The sequence below is a fragment of the Chiloscyllium plagiosum genome, chromosome 38, assembly GCF_004010195.1.
Source record: "Chiloscyllium plagiosum isolate BGI_BamShark_2017 chromosome 38, ASM401019v2, whole genome shotgun sequence".
Taxonomy (NCBI): Eukaryota; Metazoa; Chordata; class Chondrichthyes; order Orectolobiformes; family Hemiscylliidae; genus Chiloscyllium; species Chiloscyllium plagiosum.
In genome coordinates, this window is record NC_057747.1 from 28206559 (window position 1) to 28233707 (window position 27149).

The window sequence follows — 27149 nt, forward strand, 5'->3', positions numbered from 1 at the left end:
AACAAATACAAAAGAAAATGAAAACTAAGGGCATAAAAATCAAGCTCATGATGTTCAATTTCATCCATGCACACTCTAGAGTCTAGGGGCCAGGGTTTAAAAATAAATGCATTAGGATCACACTCCATTTGTGATGGAATACTCCCCACTTGGCTGAATGAATGTACGTCCAACAACACTCAAGAAGCTCGACACCATCCAGGACAAAGCTGCCCACTTAATTGGCATCATATCTGCAAACATTAACAGAAAGGTGTATAGGAATGTGTAGAATCTCAATCCTGATACATTTAGCAGGGAGTGCAAAGAAGAAAGGAATATGGGGTTTAGTGGAGGTAGGGAGCCTTGATGATCGAGGTGGGCCTGCAGCTCCTGGTGCAATATGAAAGTTGTGTTACCTTACATACCAAGATGTGAAGGTGCCTCACTCGAAACCAGCATCCCCATTAAACACTTAACAGCAATCTTGCTTTGTTCAATACTTTGTATCAGTTGTATGACACTTTGATCTTTTACTATAAGTTCTGTGTCCTATGATCCTGCCCCATGAGCTACCTGACGAAGGACCAGAGCTCTGAAAAGTTGTACTTCCATATAAAAATATTGGAGTATAACCTGATGTTGTGAGATTTTTAACTTACATGCTATAAACAATGAAAATGGAAAATGACACCTGTAGTGGAACAGGGAAGTGTTTTCTTTCAGTCTCAGCATAGGGGCTCCATCTTCCAAGAAATGTGAAACCCTTCAAGGAGCGATGACATTAATCAGGCACTTTCACAGGACAGGCCGAAGTCATCTGTAATCAAAGTGCCGTGCAATGTTCAACTGAGTGGGACAAAAATCCTGGTCACTGCAATTTTCACCATGTCATTGGTCACTGCAGTTTTCACCATGTCATTGGTCACTGGACTTCATCTCCATGAAGCAGAAGTAATCACTGGTGAACTAAAAAGAGGCACAATTCACAAAAACATTCCAGATCCCTCAGGCTTCACACCAGCACAGAGTTGATTTCCTCTTACCTTGGATTGTAAATATTGACCTCTATGTTCTCATATGCAATGTTGCTTTTCTTGGTTGATATGGGGATGAGGGTATCAAGCTCTCAGTGATCGTACCGCACTTACAACCTCTGACTGGATTTGCACGACATGACTTGTTCTGCATTAATGTCAGAGGTCCATGCAGCCACATTCCATGGACCTCTCCGTCAAAGTTCTCCATGTCCTCTATGTGGAAGAATATGCTAAACCATCAGTCGAGCATGATGCAAATTCTAACTGCTCACGTTGCTCAGGACCTGTTTTGTTTGTCATGTTCCCCACCCAGCCACAGCAGGGGTTATCAACACTGTTGGTGTGATGCAGGGAAATTGAGCAGGATCAACTGCAACTGCTATCGAGCAGCCTGACCTGAAACATTAACACTTCCTTCGACAGTGCTCTCAGAGAAAGTGACATTAAAAATGGGTAACCTATGTAGCCTGGCTCTTAAATATTAACACGCTTACAGATGTGCACTCATAATTGCAGCAATGAGTCAGCTGTGCCACCTGTATACCCTCAGATTGTTATTGGTTCCTCTCCCACTACCTGTATTGTGAAGGGCAACTCCTGGCTGACTGCCCTTGGCATGGTGCACGGCTGGACTTTGACAATGGCACCAGTGCCAGGAAGGACCACATCCAGCTTCCTCTTGAATCTGTCTAATGAACTGGCCTGCAATAGCTTCCTGTGGGAGGGAATTCCACAGGTTCACAACACTGAGTGAAGAAATTCTTCTTCATCTCAATCGTGAATGGTTTACCCCTAATTCTTAGACTGTGACCCCCTAGTCCTGATGTCCACAACATCGGAAACATTCTTCCCACATCTAGCTTGTTTAGTCCCATCAGGATTTTATTTGTTCATATGAAATCCCCCCCTCATTCTTCTAAATTCTAAGCAGATGTCAGTCCTGCCAGCCTGGGAATCAGTCTGGTGAATTTTCACTGGATGCCCTCACTAGCAAGAATGTCCTTCATCAGACTAGGAGACCAAAAACTGCTCACAATACTCAAGATGTGGCCTCAACAAGACCTCCCTATTCCTATATTCAAATCCTCTCGCTCTGAAGGAAAGCATGCCATTAGCTTACCTCACTGCCTGCTGCACCTGCATGCCAACCTTCAGCGACAGTTCCACCATGACACCAGGTCTCGTTGCACCTCACCCTTTTCTAAACTGCCACCATTCAGATAATAATCTGCCTCACACTTATCCACATTATATTGCATTTGCCCACTCAGCCAGTCTGTCCAAGTCAGCCTACAGTCTCTTAGCATTCTCCTCACAGCACACACTGCCACCCAGCTGAGTGTCACCTGTAATTTGGAGACATGGCATTCAATTCCTTTGTCTAAATTGTTAATCTATATTACGAACAGCTTGGATCCCAGCAATGAATCCTGCAGTACTCCATTGTCACTGCCTGCCACTCTGAAAAGGACCCGTTTATTCCAACACTCTGCTTCCTGTCTGCCAACCAGTTCTCTAACCACGTTAATACATACCTTCAATACCATGAACTTTAACTTTGCTTATTAATCTCTTGTATGGAACTTTGTCAAAGCCTTTTGAAAGTCCAAATATACAACATCTACTGATTCACCTTTGTCCGCTCTACTGGTCACATACTCAAACAAATTCTAGGATTTTTGTCAAGCATGATTTCCCTTTGGTGAATGCATCTCGACTTGGACTGATTTTATCACCGCTTTCTAAATGCTCAGTTATTACATCCTTAATGATACACTCCAGCATTTTCTCCACCACTGATGTCAGGCTAACTGGCCTATAATTCCCTGTCTTCTCTCCCCCTTCTTTTTAAAAAAGGTAGGGTTACATTAGCTACACTCCAGTCCATTGGAATGCTTCCAGAGTCTATAAAATGCTGGAAAATGATTATCAATGCAGCTGCTATTTCGTGGGCCACTTCCTTAAGTACTCTGGGATGCAGAGCATCAGGCCTGGGGACTAACCAGGTTTTACTCCCATCAAATTCCTCAATACCACTTCCTGACTAATAAGGATTTCCTTCAATTCCATTTCCATGCTTGACCTTCTGTCTCCTAGCATTTCAGGAAAATGATTTGTTCCCTTCTTAGTGAAGGCAGATCCAAAGTTTTGATCAATTGCTCTGCCATCTTTGTGATTATGATTCATGAATTCACCTGATTTTAACTGAAGGGACCAACATTTGTCTTCACCAGTCTTTTTTCCTTCACAGATCTATAGATGCTTTTGCAGTCAGTTCTTATGTTTTTCGCAAGCTTACTTTCATATTCTATTTTCTCTTTCCAAATTAAATCCTTTGTCCTCCTCTGCTGAATTTTAATTTTTCCTAGTCCTCAGGCTTGCTGCTTTTTCTGGCCAATTTATATGCCTCCTCTTTGGCTTTAACATCCTAGCCAATGCATGCCTCATACCATCAAAGCTACCTTTCTTTAAATTCAGGACCCTAGTTTCAGATTTAATTGTGTCACTTTCCATATTATGGTCACTCTTCCCCAAAAGATCTCACACCACAATGTTGCTAATTAATCTTCTCTCATTATACAATACCCAGTCTAGGGTGGCTTACTTTCTAGTTGGTTCCTTGACCTATTGATTGAGGAAATTATCCCTTATATATTCCAGGAAATCCCCTTCCATGGCATTGCTACCAGTTTGGTAAGTCCATTTATTACGTAGATTGAAATCACCAGAATAACTCCTGTACCCTTACTGCATGCATCTCTAATTTCCTGTTTGCTACAATTCCCAACTTTTAAACTCTTGTTTGATAGTCTGTATACAACACCCACTTATGTCCCTTTGGTGTTCCACAGCTCCATTTGTATTTATTCAACATTGTCCAGCCTAATTTCCTCCTTTACTATTGTGTTAATCTCCTCCTTAATCAGTAACACTACTCCTTTCCCTTTCCTTTCTGTCTGTCTTTCCTGAAAATTGAATAACCCTGATACTGAGTTCCCATCCTTGGTCACCCTAGAGCTAGGACTCTGTGATCCCAATTACATCATATCCATTAATAACTGTCTGCGCAGTTAATTCATCCACCTTATTACACATGCCCCTTGCATTGAGTCACAGAGCCTTTGGTTTTTTTGACATTTATTGCCCTTGTAGAATCATTGTGAAATGTCAAGTTTTTGAGTGTTGTGGGAGCTGTATCCATCCAGCCAAGTGGAGAGTATTCCATCATGTTCCTGACTTGTGCCTTGTTGCTAGTGGACAGACTTTTGAGAGAGAGGAAATGAGCTACTTGCTGTAGAATGTTTAGCCTCTGACCTCCTCATGTAGCAACTATATTCATATACGGAATACCTTAGTTATCTGAACATCAATTATCCGAATTTTAGATAATCCGAACAAGATCTCAAGTTCCCTGTACTGCACATGCATTTCAATTGAAGTAGGAAAATTTTATTCCTCATCCATTTAATGCATCATTTTGTAAATTTGAACAGGAATATAGATGCAAATATGCTTTAATAAATAATTAACTTTATATATCTATATACTCGAGACGTGACATTAGAGTTAAGTCTTACACTTTTTAGAAAAAGGCTCTCTGATACTCATTAAGTCAAAGGTTTGTAACTGTGAACATACAAGAACAACATATGTGCAAGCTCGAGCAGTACGCTGTAACAGCAAGATTCCCTCTCAACATTGACTCACTCTGTTTTACAAATCCAACAACAACTTTTTTTCCTCAGCTCATTCTCTGGAGAGTTAAGTCAAACAATACGCTTGTGCTTTTTGTTTTCATTGCTTTTTCCTCCCGTTATCCCATGCCGACTCTTTTTCTCTAAACAAAAATTAGTCCAATATCTTTTAGCTGACAAGAAAATTTAATGTAACTTTTTTTTGATGGGGGAGAACAAATCGTAGTGAGTTAACACAAGTGAAAATAAACAGGAGGAAAACTTGACGGGAGGAAACATGAGGAAAACATTACCCCTAAAAAAATTGATGAGAGGATTGAAACTGACGTCAGTGAAAATATCTTCCCGCTCTATCATGCTTTCCCTGTATTTCGCGCCTCTGTCTCTCTCTCTCTCTCTCTAAGGGCTCTGCAGTCACTGAGGAAGGAGGGACAACACTTGGTTAGTCTGGACGGTGGGACAACACCGAACAGAAAGATGCCGGCTGCTGTCAAGGACCAGAATAAAACTGAGGAAAATGTCAGTGAAACATTTCTCATACTTCAGTCAAACTTGAGCCAAAAAGTGATTTTTAAGTAACATCCAGTGTTTGTACACATTTTATTGATTGAGTAAAATAAAAACTCAGTAAACATGCTCTTTTACATAATTATGTTCAGTATGGCTTCCTTTGTTTACGATCAGATCAGTTATCCAAATAATCAGTTATTTGAACAAAATACTCCCCACACGTCTCGTTTGGATAATCAAGGTTGTTCTGTAGTTAGGTTTGTAGTCAACATTTTGGTCAGCACTAACTGATTAGACTGGATATTAATGAGGTCATGTGGCCACACTTGCTTAAAGCCAGACCGTTGGAGCTATTTTCCTGGAGATGGCCAGAGGCCTCCTGATTGGCTGCCGTTGCTGTCCTACTAATGATGGCAGGTGGGGTCTTGATGCTGCTGGTCCTATCACAGGGAGGATGTGGTGCTGGTGGAGGAAGATAGGAAACTGTCATGCTGCCCTCAGATGAGTAACTTAAACATATTTGTCAGAATAGGAAAGACAGTAGGGCTGTCTGATCACAGGGAAACTCCTCAGGATGACTCCCTATGTGGTGTGGGTAAGGCGGAAGTGGGTACTGCTGATCCTGGAGATTAGTGTCATGATTAGAGTGGTGCTGGAAAAACACAGCAGGTCAGGCAGCGTCTGAGGAGCAGGAAAATTGACATTTTGGGCAAAAGCCCTTCATCAGGAATGTGGTGTGGGTAACTAACCCCATCCCTGGTTTCCTGTGCTCAGCTTACACCAAACTCATTTTCAATCCCTACTTCTTAGTATCTGCTCTTTAAATTCTTTGCTTCTGCCATCCCTGGTAAGCCCTTTGTAAGCCCAAGGTTTGCCGAGGATCTCTGGTTTTCAGACAAGGCATTACCATCAGATTGTCAAGTGTGGGTCTTTAAGCAATATCCCAGGATTGCAAGTTCTCCATCTCCTTAATGAGGAGGTGCTGAATCGAGACTACTTTCTTGTGGGAGATGAATCAGATCAGAGTGTCATATGCTGAGGTTAAGCTCCTCCCAAAGACCACATTGGAAACAGCTGCTTGCCACATTGGTCATCAAGGAAAAAAATGTGAAAATATAGTTAATCATTTTACATACTTGGAAGGTGAGCTCTGTCTGTTTCATCTCTCAAAATAAATCCCTTCTAATTTATTTTGCATGGCTGTTTGCCAACCTCAAGCTCACTGTTGTCGCACTTGTACCATCTGATTTTGGGGTGTTGGGATTTTCAATATTGCAACAATGTAAATAGAACGCAAGATTGCTAATAGTGAATCAGAGGTGGTTCCAATTAACTCCATCAACAACAACTGAGGTCAGTGTGTCACGGTGTAATTATTTGCTTCCTTGGAATTTATTGGTGCCGCAGCATAGTTATTTCTGCCAGGAAATCAGTTTTCAGGTTGTGTGCAGTCATGATATGCTCATAGGAAAATGATGATGGATGGCACGTGATGGACCTGGGCTTCTTTCAGTACAAAACACGGTGGTGTGTATTGCCAGATTATCACACTGCTTTAGTGCAGGGTGTAAATGCCTATGTTGGGAGTTCAAGTTTGGCAGAAAGCCTGCTTACTCAAGTACTGTGGCTGGTCAGAATAAACAGGATTAAGGAGAAATACACTTTGTATACTATACAGTTCATCAAGTAATCATTTGTCATGATATTTTCTTTTCCAGCAACTATTTCAAGAAGTAAATCTTACTTTGTTAGCACTTAATATTTCAATTGTCTTATGAACAAGAAGCCACATCACAGCATGGATTTGCAAACATTCTAGTTTTCATTCTGTGATCTTCTAGATTCACTGTATTCAGCATCAAATGAGGTTAGGGTAATTGAAAATCTCCACCATCTCTGGTCATGAATTGGGGTTTTGTTTTCTACTTGATTTACAGATTGCATCAATGCAGTAGTACAATTTTAGCCAGTCAGTCAGCCAGCCAGCCAAGCTATTTGTTTATAGGTTGGCTATACAGAAGACTGAGCACAGATGTAATTCACTGACATTTAGTGCTTGCATGCATTGAAATAAAGACCAGTCCAGCATCTAGTATCTGTAGAGATACACTGAGTGTAAAGATTTCTTCTACATTATCTACTCGGGTTGTAACTTTTAGCTTGGGAATTTGCACATAGCTTCCTTAAACAGAAAATAAAAGACCACAAATAATTTAATACCTTGAGCATACAGTGAGTAAAACAAAACTCGAATAAGTAAACACAAGAATTGAGAATCTATGGGACCTGGTTTATTTCTGCTGAAAGTTGATTTACCCTATAGTTGTAATGTTGTTGTGAAGTCATGTGACAGCTCTGGTATAAAAACAGCCAAAATGCAAATAGAGCCCTGAACAAAAGACCTTTTTTTAAGGAATGAGGCTTTCTGAAGGAGACATCACTACTTTGTTCGGGAGTCATATCCTGCTGATAAAATGTTGGCTGCTGGCTACACAGTTTCTCAATATGCTATTGATGTGTTGTTCATCTCATTAATTATTTTGTGCAGTGTTGCTGTGCACAAGTTGGCACTGTGTATGCTATAAAACAACAGTGGCTTTATTCCACATTTTGCAAACTTCAGCTGGACTAAACTCTGCTGTCTGTTTCCCTACCTGTGCTTTGACCCACTCAGCTGTCACTCTTGTCTTGGCTAATTTGCACTGTTTTATGATCCACCCCACCCCCAATGCCTCCAATTTAAAATTTTATCCAACATTTTGCTGGTACCACTTGATAGATCTGTAAACTCTTCAAAATCTGCAGTCCCCCTTTTCTCCAATCCTGGCCTCATGTGGCACCATTTCTGTCAGATCTCCATTGCTAATTGTACTTTTCAATATCTAAAGCTTTGAAAATCCCTAATGAATCACTTCTGCTCCTCCAACACTATTTCTTTTAATGATCCCCTTCCTTAGAATTCAGTGCTTCCACCGAATTTGGTCACCTCTCCAGATATTCCCTTCTTTGGCTTATTCTGTCTATACCTTGTAAAGTCCTTTGGGAAGTTTTTTTGATATTCAAGGCAATACATAAATACATGAGGAAACATTGGCAATAGTGCCGCATCAATTATTTGAGGAACAAGATGGTGTCATGGAAACATCACTGGGCGATAATCCAGAGGCCCAGGCCAATGTTCTGGGGATAAAAGCAAAATATGGTGGATGCTGAAAATGTGAAACAAAAACAGGAAATGCAGGAACAATTCAACAGGTCTGCAGCATCTGCTGAGAGAGTAACAGTCTTAACGTTTTGAGTCCAGTTTGACTCTGTTATGAGGAAGTGTCATACTGGACTCAAAATATTAACCTAGTGTTCTGGGCACATGAGTTCAAGTCATATCATGGTAGCTGGTGGAATTTAAATTAATTTAATGAATCTTTAATTAGTGTCAGTCAGAATGATCATGAATCATTGTCGATCGTTGCAACTACAAATCTGGTCACTAATGTCCTTTTAGGAAGGGAATCTGCTATCAATGTGATTGGTTTTTGATGGTCCTCTGAAATTGTCTTGCAAGCTGTTTAGTTCAAGCACATTCAGGGATTAGTACCAAACACTGGCCTCACCAATGATACCCTCATCCTGTGACAGAAAGAATGAATCGTGAATTCCGCAGTAAGACAAAAAAATATTTTGAGTCCTAGGGTAGTGGAAATGGAGATTTGGTGCAGGTGAAGGGAACATTCTGGAAAAATGGAAGGAAGGCATGTTGGGATGGCACCCTATTGCGTGCTGACTCTGGAGATTTTGCCCAGGATGTGGGCAAGAATGTGGTGTACTGCCTTCTGCACACTGCCTCCATTTGGGGCTCACTGGCATTTTGCCAATCACAGGAAGCCTCCTTTATGGTTGCACCAAGAAGCCACCAGTGAGAAGAGTGGGCTGAGATAGAAATGGCTCAAATTCCACCACTGGAATGGGTTTCCCTATAATTAGAGGAATCTGCCTGCTCCAGAAAGATGTAGCTGTTTCATCCCTCCAAAGGTGGTTTCATTTTGAGGCAGAGTTGCCTTCTCCTCCCTTGTCAACAGCACTCTACACACTCAGAGAGGCTGCTATCAGCCCTTGCAATTGGACAAGCAGTACACGATCTGGCCAATCATCCATCACTGATGGAAGAGCAAGAGGCTGGCTAATTAGGAGGTCAATATCCAGGAAATTAGTTTAACTGCCCTTTCTCCCAGCAAGGAAGGACCATTTGGTCCTGACATTGGCTTCCCAAAGTGCACTGGAAAGTTCAGTGCTTAACATTTGTGTCACAATTGTGTAGTTTCAGTTGCATTCCACATAGAAAATTGAAATGGAAATAAATAAAATAATAGTCTTACTCTGTTCCATTAAGGGAATATTCCCAATCAATGTTTACTGAATTTGCTTCTCTAATCTAATCTAAAACTGTCAACAGATTGCCAAGAAAGAAAAATGAACTTTTATGGAACCTTTCAAAATCTCAGGAAGTCCCAAAATATCTTTAAGCCATTGAAGTATAGTCAGTATTGTGCTGTAGAAAAACACAGCAGCCAATTTGAGCACAACTCAGCCGCATAATAAAATAACATATAATAAGCAGATTTTGTTGTTGTATGTACAGATAAATATTTGCCTGGACACTGCTGATAACTCACCAATTTTTATTCCAAATAGTGTTGCTGACAACTCACTTTCCAGCTATTCAGTCTCGTCATACGAGATTGCATCTGACTGGGCTGCAGCATCCAGTCACTGGCAATGTTTCAGCTCCTTAGCTGCTGTTAGCAAAACCCGACTGTCCAAAGGCTGTCCTTTCTCCCAATCATATAGAAGCACCTCCCTGCAGCATCATCTTTGACTCACTGTATCTGACTGACTGACCCTGATCAGATGTTTATTAACCTTTGAACTGATTTGAATAATCTGTTCTAAACCTTGCAATGTCCCTGCTCTTCTTCCTACGCAGGGTCAAATATAATCAGCACGGGAATAGAATATACACTTTACCACAACAGAAAATCTTTAGATTCATCTGAGAAGTTGGATGAGCTACCAGTGTGCACTCATTCGAATTGCATTTTGGTGCCAGCCTGGAATGTTATGCTCAGCCCCTTGGAGCGGACATTGAATCAATTAACTTCAAACATTGGAGAGAGACTTGAATGTTGATATCACTGTGGAAAGCAGAATCAAATTATAATTTCATTATTGCAATTTACTTCCTAAAATGAGCATTATTGTTCAAGGATATGTGTAAGGAAAGTTTTATTTTACACAGAGGGTAGTAGGTGCCTGGAATGCACTGCTGGAGGGGGAGAGCAGAACGTTAATAGAAGCAGATACAATAGAAAAAATGAAGAGGCATTTAGACAGGTGAACAGGCAGAGAATTGAGGGATATGGACCATGGGATTAGCTTAGAATGGCATCATGGTCAGCACAGACATGATGGACCAAAGCAATTGTTCCTGCACTATGCTGTTCTCTGTTCTCTACTTTGAAATGTCCTTTTGGGTAGAACAGGAACTAACATCAATGAAATTCTGGAGGATAGACCTTTAAAGTGATGTTTAGATCAGAGTTGTGCTGGAAAAGCACAGCAGGTCAGGCAGCATCCGAGGAGCAGGAAAATCAATATTTCGGGCAAAAGCCCTTCATCACTTTAAAGTGATGATCAGTGTCTTGAAGATGACAGTGAATCACAAGTGGATGGTATTTGAAATGGTGCAAGGCTGACGCTCAGTTCACTGTTTCAGGTGCTGTGGAGCAGTCTGAGACTGATTTCCCCTGAGCTCTAAAGGGACAATGGGAAAACTTTGTGTTCCAGTTTTAATGGAAAGCAGCTGGGAGACGATCTTGTATTGACTGGAACTATTTCAAAATTAATTTGGCAATGGAAAGAGCGACAAATGTTAAAACTGGTAAATGGCAAATTAGGGTCTAATATCAGGAATTCTTGACATTGGGATCTGCATGTTGAATGAATTCTGGCTAACTTATGTGGACAAATATCCTGGGGTTTAAGAAACAACTGGATGTTAAACTGTAATCCTTTCTGAATGGGTTGAACTTTTTTTTATCATATGTAGTCATCTAGTGATCCCAGGATAATGGATGTTTGGACAGAGCGCTTTGAATGGTTAGATTTAAGTTGCCTTTGTGGGCAGCGTTTCTCTTCAATGTGATATTTTCTTTTAGTGAAGTGTCCAAGTGTGAAAATGAGCAGTCTGTTTCCAATCCACTATATCGCTGACTTTGTGCTGAAATTGAATGCAGTTTCTCCATCTGTTGTTTTCCCTTTATCTTGGGGAAATGTCTAATCCTGAATGTTGCTTCCTCACAGTAGCTCAACTGCAGTGAAACCGTTCAGCTGAGTGTGCAAAAGAACATGGTGCCATGCGTTCCTACTCCAGTGAGCTGTGGATTGATGCAATCTCCACTGTGGCAACGACTTTAAACATTTATATATTTGTTGAACTTGCTTTATGGAAAGCTGCTTTATGATGATTTAAAAACTGTCTATCAGATTCAGATAGATGGTTTGACTTTGTGTATTTTAGATTAATCCTTGTCCCTTGTCTGAAGCTATAGTTAAATTCGAGCTGGTGTCAATGTCAGTAATGAGGTGGTACTCATACAATGGGTTAAGAGAGCACTGAAACCACCTGGTGGAATTTCTTTGTGTAAGTTCCACAAATAGAATACCAAGATAACTTTTTACATCAATCAGTTCTCATAGTAAATATCAACACATAAATTAAATACTTAATAATGGGCTTTATTATGAATGTGTAATTAAATATAGATTAAAGATCAATTAACCTATGGGTTTGTTGGGAGATTTGGCTGACTTGTTTTTTGGGGCTGGCTGTTTTGAAGCAGCTGATGAATGTGGACTCACATGAGGCTGTCAGAATGATGAAACAACTAATACTGAGACTAATAGATTTATCTCCTTCGACCTGACAGATAGTAACAAGCAATGGAGCTAGCCAGCTAATCACTTGCAATCGGGAGTGTGTACCCATCATGCTGATACCACAAGGTTGAAGGATAGTACTAAGGACAGACTAAGAAAGCACAACAAACTTTTGTCTTTTTATAAAAATGTTTAGATGAGGTAGTTTATCATCCAATCATTTTGCACCATTTTTACTTTTTTTTTCATAGAGCCAAGAAAATGGGCCAGAAAGTAATCCCTAATGAAGATATCACGATTGACTGCTGCGTACTGTAGTTAGCTAGGTACATTAGGGAAATACACTTTTGTTTTATTACATTTTCAAAGTTACATCAGTATATCTTTTCCTCTCTACTACATCATCTTGTTCTTTATTTTAGTTTGTCTTTGAATAGCTTATCCCTCTTTTTAACCCTTTCTGCATATCTGTTTGCTTCACGTCTATTGATGCTTTGCCTCCCTCACACTTTTCTTCCTGAATTCTCTGGTGTCATCCATCACTTCCAAATGCAGCTCTACATGTCAAAGTTGGATAAACAATTGATAGAAATTTCTATGTTCCTTAAATAAGGCCACTCCATCCTCCCTGATAACGACAAGGATTTGTCTGTTATTGAAGTTGTGATATGATTTGGAGCTTGAATTTGGTTTATTTTTTCACATTTGTCGCGTTTGGAAATGGGCTGCCTTCTTAGGGATCTCTGGAAGGAAAATTATAGTGAGTGTTGCTGTCATTTTGGTCATCATTGCTTAAGGACATAACTGTTTCTTATATGGACAGACGTTATGGATAAAGAATATCTATAAGTTTTGAAGAATTGAGCAGCAACGGTTTATTTTTTTATGCTGTCAATGAGTTTCTGCTCTCCTTCCTATAATGTGAACTGAAGTCTCATTGAATAACCTGATCCTGGCACTGTCAGTGGGGATGAAGCAAAAACAAGGACAATTCCCTCTTTACAACATTGAGACCCAGTTTCAAACATTGCAGGCTTTTCAACCACTAACGCCATGAAAAGTTACAGGACAATCTTCAGATGCTGAGAAACTGAAATAAAAACAGTGCTGGAAATACAGTAGGTTGGTCAGCATCTTTAGGGAGAATGAAAATTCTAACATTGAGAGTGCATGTTCATCATCAACTGTCTTTTTACAGATGCAAACTGATCTCCTGTGTATTTCTCTTCTGCAGAATAACTTTGCCTGAGATTCACTGTCTGCTCTATATATTCATCTTCTACCTTACCTCTTGGTGTATTTTGAAATGTGAAGGTGCTGTTTGGGTTCTTCACTGGTCTGTGAATTGAATGTACTTTCATTTTCTAACTAATAGAGGAAAGTTGACACTGTTTGTTTTGGACCCATATATGACATGTTTTCCATTAGAGTAACTCAGCATTTAATTATCTTTCAGAGACTGAAATAGGTTTTGTATTTTAGTATTTATTTAATATGAATGGTAAAGTTAAGAAAAAAAAGCAGTCGCTCAGTTTTGTGGCCTGATATCATTTAAAATTAGTGATACCAAGGAGTCTCTTGTCAAGATGTCTGGAGTTGTTTCATTTTGAATGTGTTGTTTATGTTAACAATCAGTCAGAGTTCTCTTGTAACTCACAGCTGCAAAATATAATTTTTACCACAGTGATATAGATATAGACAGGCGTTTCACTGTTCACTTATATTAAGTTCAGAAAGCAGTGCTGCTTAAAAATGTTATTGGCATGGGAAAATTGTTTGGCATGAAGTGATGTATCAATCAGCTAAGCACTAAATATATTGACATTAACACAGATTGAATGTAGAACCATTGCATATTTATCTGCAATTAACTTTCTTTGATTTACTATGACAGTTCATTTAAAAACCTCTTTGAGTAGGGAGCCACTGCGACCAAAGACCCAATCTATTTGAGCCCTGTGGTGACACTTGAATTCTTATTATATCATCTGTTTGTTTGGTTACTTTCAAAATTTAATCTTCGCAAATTAATAAATGGTCACAATATTTATCTACGTGGGTTAAAATCAGTTTTGGATAAAAATTGCCCATTAACTAAACATGTATGAATACAGAGAAAGCCAATCCAATTACTGAGTAACACTTTTTGCCAGTACATCATTGTACTTCAAATGGTTTATGTATTTACTTGAGATGTACAATATCATTCATGAAAATGAATAGAATTCAATTGTGGAGCATTTTGCTAGCACATTTGTGGCCAATGAAATGTCCAGTCCTTAGATCAAAGGTTGGTATGCAACCCGTGGGCCATCTTTAAAGAGGAGATGTTTTGGGTGTAATCAGAATGTATCCCCCATGGGAGAATGGGAGGTCAAACAATGCCCAGCTCTCTGGCTGGTAGAAGATGTAGAGAGGAAGATGAAACAGAAATACACATATCACAGATTTCAGGTTCTTGATACAGTGAGAACCACTCTGACTCTAGATAGTCTGTTGCCTATAAACTCATTCTGCCAGAAACAGATGTGCTGGAAGCTGTGTACGGAATGCATTTATAGTTTAAAGGCCACACACTCTATCGTGTGATGTAGCATTTAAGGTAATATCAGAACTGCTGATTTTCAGAGATGGTATAATTGCAGTTGTAATTTTATTAAAAGATGTTAAGAGAGTGGTAGGGATTTAAAAAAAATAAATTACGATTATGGCAATATTTCATGGTCAGTTGAGCAGCATGGTGGCTCGATGGTTAACACTGCTCCCTCACAGCGTCATGGGCCCAGCTCGATTCCAGCCTCGGCGACTGTCTGTGTTGAGTTTGTACGTTTTCCCAGTGCGGATGTGAGCTTCTACCAGGTACTCCGGTTTCCTCCCATAGTCCAAAGGTGTGAAGGTTAGGTGGATTGGTCATGCTAAATTGCCTTGTGGTGGCCAGGGATACGCAGGCTAGGTGGGGTAGCCATGCTAAATGCAGATTCTGGATTAGTGGTGCTGGAAGAGCACAGCAGTTCAGGCAGCATCCAAGGAGCTTCGAAATCGACGAAAGCCCTTCATCAGAACTGCTGTGCTCTTCCAGCACCACTAATCCAGAATCTGGTTTCCAGCATCTGCAGTCATTGTTTTACCACCATGGTAAATGCAGGATTATAGGGATAAGATGGGATGCTGTTTTGAGAGTCAGTGCAGACATGATGGGCCAAATGGCCTCTGCCTGCACTGTAGGGGCTCTATGATTCTATGCTTGATTTTTAGCTGCATATACACTTTTGAATTTCAGGATTCACATATGGATGGTATGTGCTAGATGTTGGTGCAGTTCTTCTGGAGGGAGAAGCATTTGAGACTTGAGGCAGAATGAAGCTGGTATAGTTTCGGAGTCTGAGGAGAGTGTGGTGGTGGGTACTGGGAGAATATTAAGGCCTTGGAGTATTGTGAATAGAGATTTGGTATTACTGTGGGGAGTGAAATAACGAGAGTGATGGAGGGTGGTTAGGGCGAGTGGTAGGATTTGTGAATATCTTATGGTGAGCTTTGGAAACAATGTAGACCTAAGGTAGTGTTAAGGAAATGGCTTTATTAGTGGTTGAAACTGATGGTTATGGGGGTTAACTATGATTGAAGAATGGCAGGTGGGATACAGAAGTATTTGGAAGAGTGTTGTATGGGTGTGAGAGGTTTCAGGAGCATGAGCAGGGCAGAGGTCAGAATCTCTAAAAGGAGAGAGAAACTAGGGCAGCGATTCTACTTGTGGAAATCCGGCCATGTTTTTGCAATGAGCAGGTATAACATTATTGAGCTTTAATCAATTCCTGCCAAGGTTTACATTGTCAGATTGTCATCTTTGAGCTGTGAACTGTACCTTGGTTATTTAAAGTACTAAGTACATACATATTTTATGCATTAGAGGCTTTTTAAAAATTATGTTAGAAGTGCTACATCGACGCAAGTTACTATTATTGTGCTCATTGACAATTAGGACATAATTTGACAATGCACTTTCAGTGGCTAACACCAGAATCCCATTCCAGGGGAACATTACCACTGCTAGGATCAAGGAGAGGGTCAGGGCAGAAAATGCTATCACTTTGGGCAGAGAAGAAAATAGATCAGAGTGGATATTTGTAGGAATGGAGCAAAAACGTGAAGAGGAGAAAAGAGTGAAGAGACATGCTGTAGACAAGGGGAATTGTTATTACTAATTATTACATGCCTTAGCTGGCTGATAGCCAAGTTTGGTATTCATGGGGATAGCCTCAACCAGGACCTTGGGTTCATGTCACGCTACAGGTGACCCCACTGCACTATACACTCTCTCTCTCGTGCGCGCACATGCACAAGCGCACACACACACACACTCTCTTACATACTCACACACTCATGCAGACACTCTCATACACAAGCTCTCTCAGACACACATACATACCCCCCCACATTCACCCATGTGCACACCCTTTCACAGACATATACTCCATCTCACACACCCATGCACACACGCACACTCTGTCCCTCTCCCTCTGTCTCTCCCCTCTCTCCCTCCCCCCCCCTCTCTCTCTCTCTCTCCCTCTACCTTTCCCTCACATGCACACACACATAAGTCCATGGGGGTGAATTTGTATTTGCAGATATATTCTATTTTGTTCAAAACGCACATAATCTGTAGGCAGTCAGCCCATGTGACATTTTGTAAATTCCTACTTTGAAATAGAACCAGTCTGACTCAAAGTTGGAATATAGACAGACTCTAACCTCACACCTTTAATGCAGTGTCTGAGCTGAGATGACACTTTTTTTTATATCAAACCTTATCCCAAGATTGTGACTTGAAAGAAGTTCTAGGATTTACATATTAATGAATCGAAACCTACAATCCTTTCTAAAAGATGAAAGACTTAACAGCAATCTAGATTTGGTCAATATATTGCATTAGTTGTATGACACTATGATCTTTTCCTATAAATTCTGTGTCCTATGATCCTACTGCAGTAGCTACTTGATGAAGGAGCAGCGCTCTGAAAGCTAGTGCTTCCGAATAAACCTGTTGGAATATAACCTGGTGTTGTGTGATTTTTAACTTTGTCCACCCCAGTCCAACACCAGTATCTCCACATCATGCCTTAACAGTGTTGTGCTAACAACTCTGGTTAAAGTCAGCAGTTGAGAACACCCACAACTAGGATCAGTCACATGAGATGCATGAATATGTCAGAGAGATGTTCAGTAATTTTAATTACAAATGTGGCAGAAATGTGTTTTAGATGTTGATTATATATTTCTAAAGCAATGGTCCTGATATATTTCAGATGGATCACGGTGTTCTGACTCTGAAGCAGGCTGTTTGGCTAGTGAATTCTCTGCCGGTGTTTATTTCTCTTTTAATGGTGGGAGAGTTGCTAGTTGGTATTGGGCCACAGCAGGGAGGTGGGAGTCAGCAAAGCAAGGCAATTGCTAAAAGATTGTGTTCAAGATAGGATTTGCTATGGAGATTAACATCACAGTCCTACCTATTTTGGATGCAGTAGGTCTCAATAGCAAGAACATTGTGACCAGATATATAGATAGCTTTAAACATTATAGATGGACAATGTTGGAAACGAGTGGATGGGAGACTGACTTATCCTCAGATTTTGAGTACAATTGTCCGATCATGCTGAGTGGCAGATCTAAGCAGACACATTTGGACGTGTTGTTAAGAATAGCATGTCTTTATTTTATATAGTCATACTTCTCAAGTACAAGTATTCTAGTTCTTTTGTCAGCTTTATTGGAATATGTGATAGGGTTGGCCTTGAGGCCTTGCAACGTTCCATTCAAGTTTCATGTGAAATATGAAGTTGTACAAAATGCATGCGCTGAATGAGCTAGGTGCACTTCAAGGATTCAGTGGACTCTGGTTTGTGGTGGGATAGCTGGGAGGTTCAAAGTCAGCAAATACTTCTTCCCATTTGATGTTAGAGGAAGGTACACCAAAACTGGAACAAAACGCAAAGACAACTTCATCATTTTTAGACAGCACAGGATCAGTGGGATTTGCTGTGTTTACAGTGGCATTGTTAATTGTGTTGCCAAACCACTTCTCCTTAAGTGAGTTTATAGTGCAAAGAATATTTGGAACAGTTTCTTGTATGGTATTGAAGAACTTATCGTGGCATAAATGGATAAAATCAAAAAGTGAAAAAAATTTACATAATTCACACAACTACATTGTAGGGAACAAAGTAAATTAGTAACCTAGTTACCAAGCTCTTCAATTTTATCTTGCATACCTGCCCATTCAGCTGTGGGGCTATATCTCACTTTAGCATGATCATTTGGAAAGGAAAACTGGCACAACCTTAAATGCACTTTTGAAGGTATTCAATACAAAGAATACGTACCTTCACTGGTCAGTATATATGTTTAGATTCTGACAGTCCTACACTACAAGATTGGTCCATTGGGCAGCCTTGAAATTGGCCTAAATCCATTGGGCTTAATTCACAATACAACATAATGCTGAAGTAGGGTACATGAAAGCAATCCTGCAGGATCGTGGCTACGTTAATCAGATCATTTCACACTCTATATGGTGCAAACAAATGAAAAGTGCTAAAGGGGTCACTCTTCATTGTGAAACATGCCCGTTCTATCTCAGATTGCCCTGGAACAGAAACGCATCTCAAAGGTTTGAGTGATAGAAGCAAAGCTTATGCTGCTAGTATGCAGTAGCAACATGAGTGTTTGTCACACATAGAATTATGCTGTCAAATATAAACTATGTTCTACCTATCACACAATTGAGTAATGTGGTACGTGAATTTCAGTATCAGTGTTATTCCAGATATGTAGTCTGTATGTTCAAAGTAATGGGACTTTGTATCAACCAGCATGTCTCTTGGGCTGTTTGCAGCAAGCAAGTACTGAGTGTAGGCAGCCAGCCTGTGGGGAATTATGCTGACAACCAATTTAGGATTGTTAGTTTGGCTCGCAATATAACGTACTTGCATGTAGCTTCCAGTACACACAATAATTCGACATGTCTCTGTTGCTTGCAGGCAGAATGAACATGTGTACGCGCTGTGCTTGTTTCAACTGCATAAAATAGGTGACAGCCATTCACTGGCTCATTTCTCAGGGCCATGCCCTGACCAATCAGAGTTAACCTACCTGTTTAAAATTTAAACAAAGCTTGGCAGTTAATTGTCAGTTGCCATTAACCAGTGCATTCTCCATGGCTCTATAAATCAGCACTGTCCAGTCTTGTAATGTAATTCTTGATTTTTCCCTTGAATTGTTAGTTTTGTAAAATGTCCTGATGAGTTCAAGAGAAAAGGCATCAACAGAATGTGTTTTTTCACACAACATTACAGTTATGGATGGGCAAGCAACTAATTATAAGCTCAGACTTGAAAGATTTTACCTGTACACAAGTGAAAGGTTCTATTTTTAATGGAGGCATAGATTAAAATATCGATATGCCAATGTACCATCAGATGGAGTTCACTGTGCCTGGCCATTAATTAATTTAAGTATGTGCTTGAAGTAGGAAAATTGGCAGAATTGTACACTTGTATGTGCTTTTACTTGAAAATGGCTGTAAGGGAAGGATATAACTGGTAAATAAACAATGTTAGAAAGGAAATGTCAAGTAGTATGTGTCTGTTTCCAAAGCATGTTATTGACAAGGTAGTGGATAAAATATTAGTTTTCAATGTACTTGAGGTCTATTCTCTCTAAGAATATCCAACACTTGGTTTGAAGAGCAGAGGTGGGAGTTGACACATTACTATGACTTTCCCTAGACGCAAACACATTGATCATATTCAATTCCCTGATCTTTAATGTAACCAGATTTATAATGTAAACAGATATCATGAATTTGTATGTGCCGAAGGCATGATAACATTTCCCAGTGCTGCATTGTTGACGCAAGCAAGGAAATAAATAATGAGTCAGTAGGTGCAAGATTTAGAAAAGTGGTCAAAAGCTTGATTTTTCAAATGTTTTTTGGAGGTTAGTCTAATATAAAAGCTGAGAACTGAAAGACCAGAATAGAAAAAAATCCATGAAGAAAAGTGTGCATGCTTAGAATGTATAGGAATCTGGAGAGAGAGCTTAGGAGTTGTGAAGCTGCCAGCTCACAGTGTGGCCTTGATCTTGATTCTCAATAAATGCATGTACATCTTTCTTTGTTAAAAGTGAGGATGGGGTAGGAGGGTGTGGAAGTTCAGTATTTAAGTATGTTTAAGGGGATGCTTGATAGGTTTCAGATTACTAATGGTGTAAAGGGTAATAGTTTTAGTGTGAGTGAAAGGTATTAAAGTATTCAATCAACTATAACTACATGAAATGGTGGAAAAGGCTTAATGTGCTGACTGGCCTGCTCTTGTTCCTATGATTCAAAGAGGGAGTTGGTTCATCTGCTTATAATGGCAGGTGTTATTTGAGAACATATGTTGATGGGGAAATATATAATGCCTTCAGTATTGTACAATGACAAACCAACTAAGATGGTGCTGGGAATGGCAGCATTGTACATTTTTCACTGTACTCATGTACCCCCATGCTTGAGGATACACGACAATAAAACCTAAACCTAAACTTATACTAAATGCTCTTAACTCTTGTAAAGTTAAACAGTTCCATCATGCATTCAGAGTTTTTGACAATTTTAGCTTTTTTTTTAAAGCCACTGATAGCATCTTTGAAGGAATTGGCTTGGTGACAGTGGATGGAGAAAAAGCAGATCAGTAATTTTCTCCAAACTAGTTGGGGAAATCAGGACATTTCGAACGTGAGTTCAAACCAGTACAATTGGAACTGATGGCAAGGATCTCTTTTAACAAAGTGACCAATGGCAAGGCTTCTTAATAGAGCAGGTCCAGTGAAAAGCCTCAGACATTCAGCTGCTGTGATGGAGAGAGGGTGGAAAATATAGATGAGTGGATGAGCTAAGATGGGTCAAATGGCTTTTCTTTCTCCTTGATTTATCCTACAATGTATAATTTTTTTTAAGCAGGGCTGAAAGCAAAAATGCTTAGTGCTGGTCAAGAGTTTTAAGAAGGGAAACAAGTGAAAATGATTAGCAAGTTTAAACCTTAATATTTGTAGGTGGAACCTTGCCAAAGACCTTATTGAAGTCCATGTAAAACACTACTCTGACCAATATAGTCACCTCTTCAGATCAGGTGAATCAGTTACTAGATTAGGAGAAATTATTTCTAGCTGCAGGAGTTTAAGTCGAAGAGGCATTGTTAAAAAATCAGAATTGGACCATCTAGGACATGCTTTGATACATGAAAGATCGTAAAGTTAGGAACTCTTCTGTCAGTGGCAGTTGATATGAGATAGATTGGAAGTTTTCAATCTGAGATTGATAGATTTTTGTTAGCAAGGGTATTTTGGATTTGGAGCAAAGGTGGATGTATGGAGTTAAGTTGCAGGCAGCTATAATCTTATTAAATGGCTCCCAAGACCTACTGCTATTTCTAAATTCTTTAGGTGTTCACTGTTTGTATTGACTTATGTGCTTTAGAATGCAATCGTATAGCCCTGTTATCTGAATAATGAAATCTAGGGCTTCCCAAAGTGGGAATTGGCATCCTGTTGGGTAGTTGCCCATGTGTTTACAGCTCAGTTCTCACCAAGGAGTTAGGACAAGCTTCAAATGGAGGGAGGTTTGGGAAGTAATGGTACAATCCATTTAGTGTTTTTCGTTTTTGTTGTGGGTGCTGGAAATTTGGAACAAAAAGAGAGAATGCTGCAAATGTTTATAGGTCAGGGAGCAGCTGAGAGAGAGAAACAGAGTTAACATTTCTGTGAATTAATGCTGTCTGATCTGTTAAATATTTCCAGAATTCACAGTTTTGATTGGCTTAATGTCTTTATTTTTAAAATTTTGCATCTTGTTAGAATCCTACATTCTTCTTCAGCTGAAAAATTCAGTAACATTCTAAAAATCAGTAAGAACCCAGAAGCTAATCTCATTCCAAGTGTGAGACACACACTGCTGACTGAGCTTTCTCGTTATACTCAGCTCCCATGTCAGCGTGAGTGATTTCTGAACATGAGCCTTGAATTCTGTCACTGTTGATATGCTTTTTTCTGCTTTCCACTGTTGTACACCTAAAACAATTTTGTTGCTGAATTACCAAAATTTGAAAGTGGTGGTTTGTGAAGGAGGTAACATGTAAATTTATCGCAAACAATGACATAAAATTAGCCAACCAGTACACATTGAAAACTTTCATCGTGAGGGTAGACTGTTTTCTACTCGGGCTCATTGCTTCTTTCACGTCACAGAAATAAACTACAGGAAATTACAGCTTATCATCCTTCATAAATCACTGCTGTGATAGGATTGTTTTTCTTTGCATTGGTAATATGTAAGGAAGAATGGCAGATTAAAGTTTTATAAGCAGCTTTGAAGGGTGTCAAGCGGTAATTTTTTTTTACTGAAGATTGAGGTGTCCGCAAGTTAGCGACCTCTGAGGGCAATGCTTGCGAAATTGCAGGGCATGGTTGATAGTTAGCTAGTATGTTTATTAATAATTCCAAGCCCAATGATGTTTAGAAAATTCCTTCATACTGAAGTTAAATGGGCAGAATTTTATAAACAACCCCACTGCCCTGTGGCCGATCACTTGAACTCCCCCTCCCACTCCACCAAGGACAAACAAGTCCTGGGCCATCTCCACCGCCAAATCCAAGCCACCCGACGCCTGGAGGAAGAATATCTCACCTTCCACCTTGGGATTCTCCAACACATGGAATCAATGTCATTTTTACCAGTTTCCTCATCTCCCCTCCCCCCACCTTATCCCAGATCCAACCCTCCAACTTGGCACCATGCTCTTGAACCATCCTACCTGTCCAACCCTTTTCCAAGGATTTTATTAACACCTACTGAAAATAAGTTACTATGATCAGAGTTATCAGATTAATTTTTCTTTGAAATCATTCTTCACATATGGTGCATGAATTAGCCGAACAGTTTCAGCGATGAAAATTTGATATGTAAAATTGAACTGACAATAGAAAGGGAAGAAAATGGTACAGCCCAGGATATGACATCTATCTTGCTATTCTTAGAAGGTGACAGATTGGAGCAAGCATGTGGAGTTGTTGCTGAATAAACACGAATCAGAATTGTCCAGTCAGTGCTCATATTAAAGAAAGATAGGTGTTGAAAGAAGGTAACAATAGGGGGAGCTGCTGTCTTCTCTTTTACACACTGCACCGTTTTGCTGTGTTGAATTAAAGGGATAATATATTTTGTACATCAGCTTAATTAGTTTAATAGATGATGTGATGTGGGGTCACTACCTATGACTCCTATGATCTGTGATGACTCCTTCACCCCATGTATCTCCATTGACATTGGCCATCAATGTTTTGAAAGTGCCATTCAACCAATTATGGAAAGCATTGATCCAAATAAAAAGTGTCAATTTATAGACTCATTCGTAGAGGTGAATTTGGTTAAATGAAGTTAAAAAAAAATTGTTTTGTAACAAAGTAAGTTTTAATTTGAAAGTTATCCAGCATTGCTGTTCTTACTGGAGTCTCACTTTGCAGCTTGTATCCAAGTTGAGAGTGTGGTGTTCGAAATGCACAGTGGGTCAGGCAGTATCCGAGGAGCAGGCCAGACAGCATCCGAGGAGCAGGCCAGGCAGCATCCGAGGAGCAGGCCAGGCAGCATCCGAGGAGCAGGCCAGGCAGTATCCGAGGAGCAGGCCAGGTAGCATTCTCGGATCTGCTGTGCTTTTCCAGCGCTACACACTCGACTCTGAACTCCAGCATCTGCAGTCCTCACTTTCTCCTAGCTGTAACCCAAGTCAATTCAATTAAGGCAGTTTGAAGCCATTAATAAAGAATTCAGATCAGAAAGCTAGATTTTTTTTACTGCTAATATTTTACTTGATAACATGAAATCCTGTGTCAACTTTGACTGTAAAATTTGCTGAGAACAGGTTAGGAATGATTAAGATGATTTGTTTAAGAATTGTTCAGATATTCCATAATCTTTAAACTGAATCTTCTCATTATTTTCCATAATTATTATAAATTAATCTAGCTCACATTATCTCCACATGCATTTTTGTCAACATGGACAAAGATTGAATGTGGGAAATTAAGAGGTGCTGCATCAAACTCTGTTTAGGAACCCAGCCTCTTTAGAAACTGCTTCATAACTGTTCATGTGAGTGAAGTGAGTTTATCATGCGTATATTTCACAATTTTTAGGCTGTTCAAATAGGTATAGAAGTAATTATTTAATCTGGAAAGCTCTCCATTTATGTGGATGGGTGCAGTCCCAACAGTATCAAGAAACTTGATATAATCCAGCACCAAGAAACCTATTGGGTTGACAACACATCCACCAACGTCAATGTTTATTCATTCACCACCAACCCATTGTCTATCATCTATAAGAGTCACTGCATAACCCACCAAGAACTTCGCAAACTCATACCTTCTACCATCTCGAAGGTCAAGGGCATCAGATACGTGGGAACACCACCACCTGTAAGTTGTACTCTAAGTATGCACCATGCTGACTTGGAACTATATTGCTGTTGCTGGACTAAAATCAAGAAGCTTGGCTAACTGAGTTATTTGGATGGTTGGTTGTGATGCAGAGTGACATCACTAGCATGGGTTCAATTCCCTTATTGGCTAAGGTCACCATGAAGACCCTACTTTCTCAACTTGGCCCCATGTGAGATATGGTGACCCTCAGGTTACGTTTTCCAGTCACCCCTCTATAGAAAGAGCACAACCTGTGGCATACTGGGACTACAGTGATTTTCACCATTAAAATTCTGGAACTCCCTCCTAACAGCAATAGACTGCAATGTTTCAAGAAAACCCACATCACATAAATGAATTCATCAAAAAGAAATTGTGTACCACTTTGTTCACATACAATGAGCTGATGTCTAATCTTCTAAGGCAGTAATGATTATGGTCTCATATGAAATGTGATTCCTGAATAAGGGCTTATGCCCGAAACGTCAATTCTCCTGCTCCTTGGATGCTGCCTGACCTGCTGCGCTTTTCCAGCAACACATTTTTCAGCTCATGTGAAATGTTGCTGGGTTCCTACAACTGCTGTACAATTGTCTAGCTTCATGTCAGACAGCCAGGTAGGTCTTTGTCAAAATTGTTATTATTTTGTTGCAGAGGAATAAACTCCAAGAAACATTGTTGAAAATGACTCTCCATTCTAACTATGCAAATGTTTCAACAAAGGGTTATTGATAAGTTAATGCTTACAGCATGATTAGCTGTAGGGACTAATGTATACCCGATCAGGTTAGGATTGACTGGTTTAGGATATCATTACTTAATACAGGGGCTCCTGCATCTTCTCACAGAGACCCACGAATTGATGCTGTAAACTTTGGAGAGATTTGCTTAATGAAAAGGAACAAACATTGGTCTAGGGTGAGAAAGACCCTTATGAAACAGAGCTGAGAGCTCAGCTAGTTTATTGCTAGCTTAATTTAAAAAAAATAATCAAAACTCCACACAGCCCTTGGCTCACATCCCAACAGAAGAGTACTCCGATTGAGTGCTGCAACAAATTGTATATATTGTTTTCAAATGTCAATGAGTGATATTGAGAGTCACTAACATGAAAGAACAATTGTGAGGTGATGTATTAAACTGTTTTTGAGACTGAATATGTTAGGAGAGAGAAAGTTAGTGAAAGTTGTAATTCATCGTCTAAAAATATGTATTATCTTAATGGAAGATTTTCACTCGTGCTTGAGTCATTAAGTAAGTGCTATGTAATGTATTGATTTAGAAGGTTTGAAATTTCAGAATTCCTGGCTATGTTTGTTTACTCAAGTCCCAACCTGAGTTTGCTGTGTGAGGATAAAACCCAGGCTTTTGAAAATGAACTTCATGCATGTTAACAACATGAAATATCTTGCAGTAAATAACATTATTTTTTAATAAATTCAGGTGTTGTCATTGTCACTGGCTTAGCAAGAATTTATTGCCAATCTTTAACAGGTCTTAAAATTAAAGAGTAGGATTATTTTTGTTTGAAATTGTTAAATTATTAATTGTGTATGGTTTTCTAAAGCTGAAAAATGTGTTGCTGGAAAAACGCAGCAGGTCAGGCAGCATATAGTTTTCCAAAGCCTTGCTCCTCAATCTCTTCACTTGACTATATCAGATACAAAATAAGCTTTTACCAATTTTATGGATCATTTTGTCCAGGAAACTGAAACAATCACTATATAGGACAAAGATGTCACTTTCTTTGGCATTAATTCATTACATAGTTGATTTAAATGTTACATTTATGTTTTGATTGATGACAAGGTCAATATTTTAATCTGAATTTTTAATGTAGTAAAGTGCTTCCCACAAGTTGGTCAGTAGTCCTATTGAGAGATTCTGGATTCACATTTTTCATGCAGGAAATGGTTTGTTGTAGGTTACAGCCAGGTTGGGAGAAATTTGTTATGCTTCTCATTCCTACTTTCTCACTTTAGTTGCATTTAGGTAAATGTGTTTATCTGTCTCTTCATCTGTGTGCTGTTTTATGGTTGAACAACATGTTGTGGAAATGAATTGGTCGGATAGCCCAACTTAGATTTTGCAATTCTGGAAATGTGAATGTTGTGCTCGAGTTGCTCATTAAGCATAAAAAATGATCTAAAAATATGTATTTAAGAAGTAAGCACGATTGCTTATTCAACTTGATTTTAATCTGACTCTATTCTCTTTACATTGCAGTGTGAATTCCTATGCATTAGGATAAATAGTGTAACGGTGAGGCATTATGAAATTGAACTGTGCAGATGTTGAAAAGTATTGTCTTTAATTTTCAAATCACAGAACTACTCTAATGTTGGAGAAGGTCTGTACACAGCAGTATTTTTCAAAAGACTACTTGATTTGTCTGCAGCTTGTGATCAGAAGAGATTATGGCTAGCAACATCAAGAATTTTCTAATCATATCCTCCATCAGTGGAACGTAGGAGAAAAAAAA

At 39.5% G+C, this 27149-nt stretch overlaps 1 protein-coding gene across 6 annotated transcripts in view; it reads left to right on the forward strand.

The window, feature by feature from the left end:
- The window catches only part of ccser2a (coiled-coil serine-rich protein 2a), a 622973-nt gene that overhangs the window by 239982 nt on the left and 355842 nt on the right, over positions 1-27149 (forward strand). Inside the window, exons 6-7 of one of the 6 annotated variants that reach the window (XM_043679241.1) lie at positions 3681-3713; positions 5119-5343. The exons of 4 other annotated variants lie outside the window; for them this stretch is intronic. In XM_043679241.1, coding sequence (XP_043535176.1) covers positions 3681-3713; positions 5119-5293 — 208 coding nt within the window. In that variant the 3' untranslated portion in view covers positions 5294-5343. Of the gene's footprint in view, positions 1-3680; positions 3714-5118; positions 5344-27149 lie in introns of those variants that run through there. One more of the 6 variants, XM_043679242.1, reaches the window with a different exon arrangement.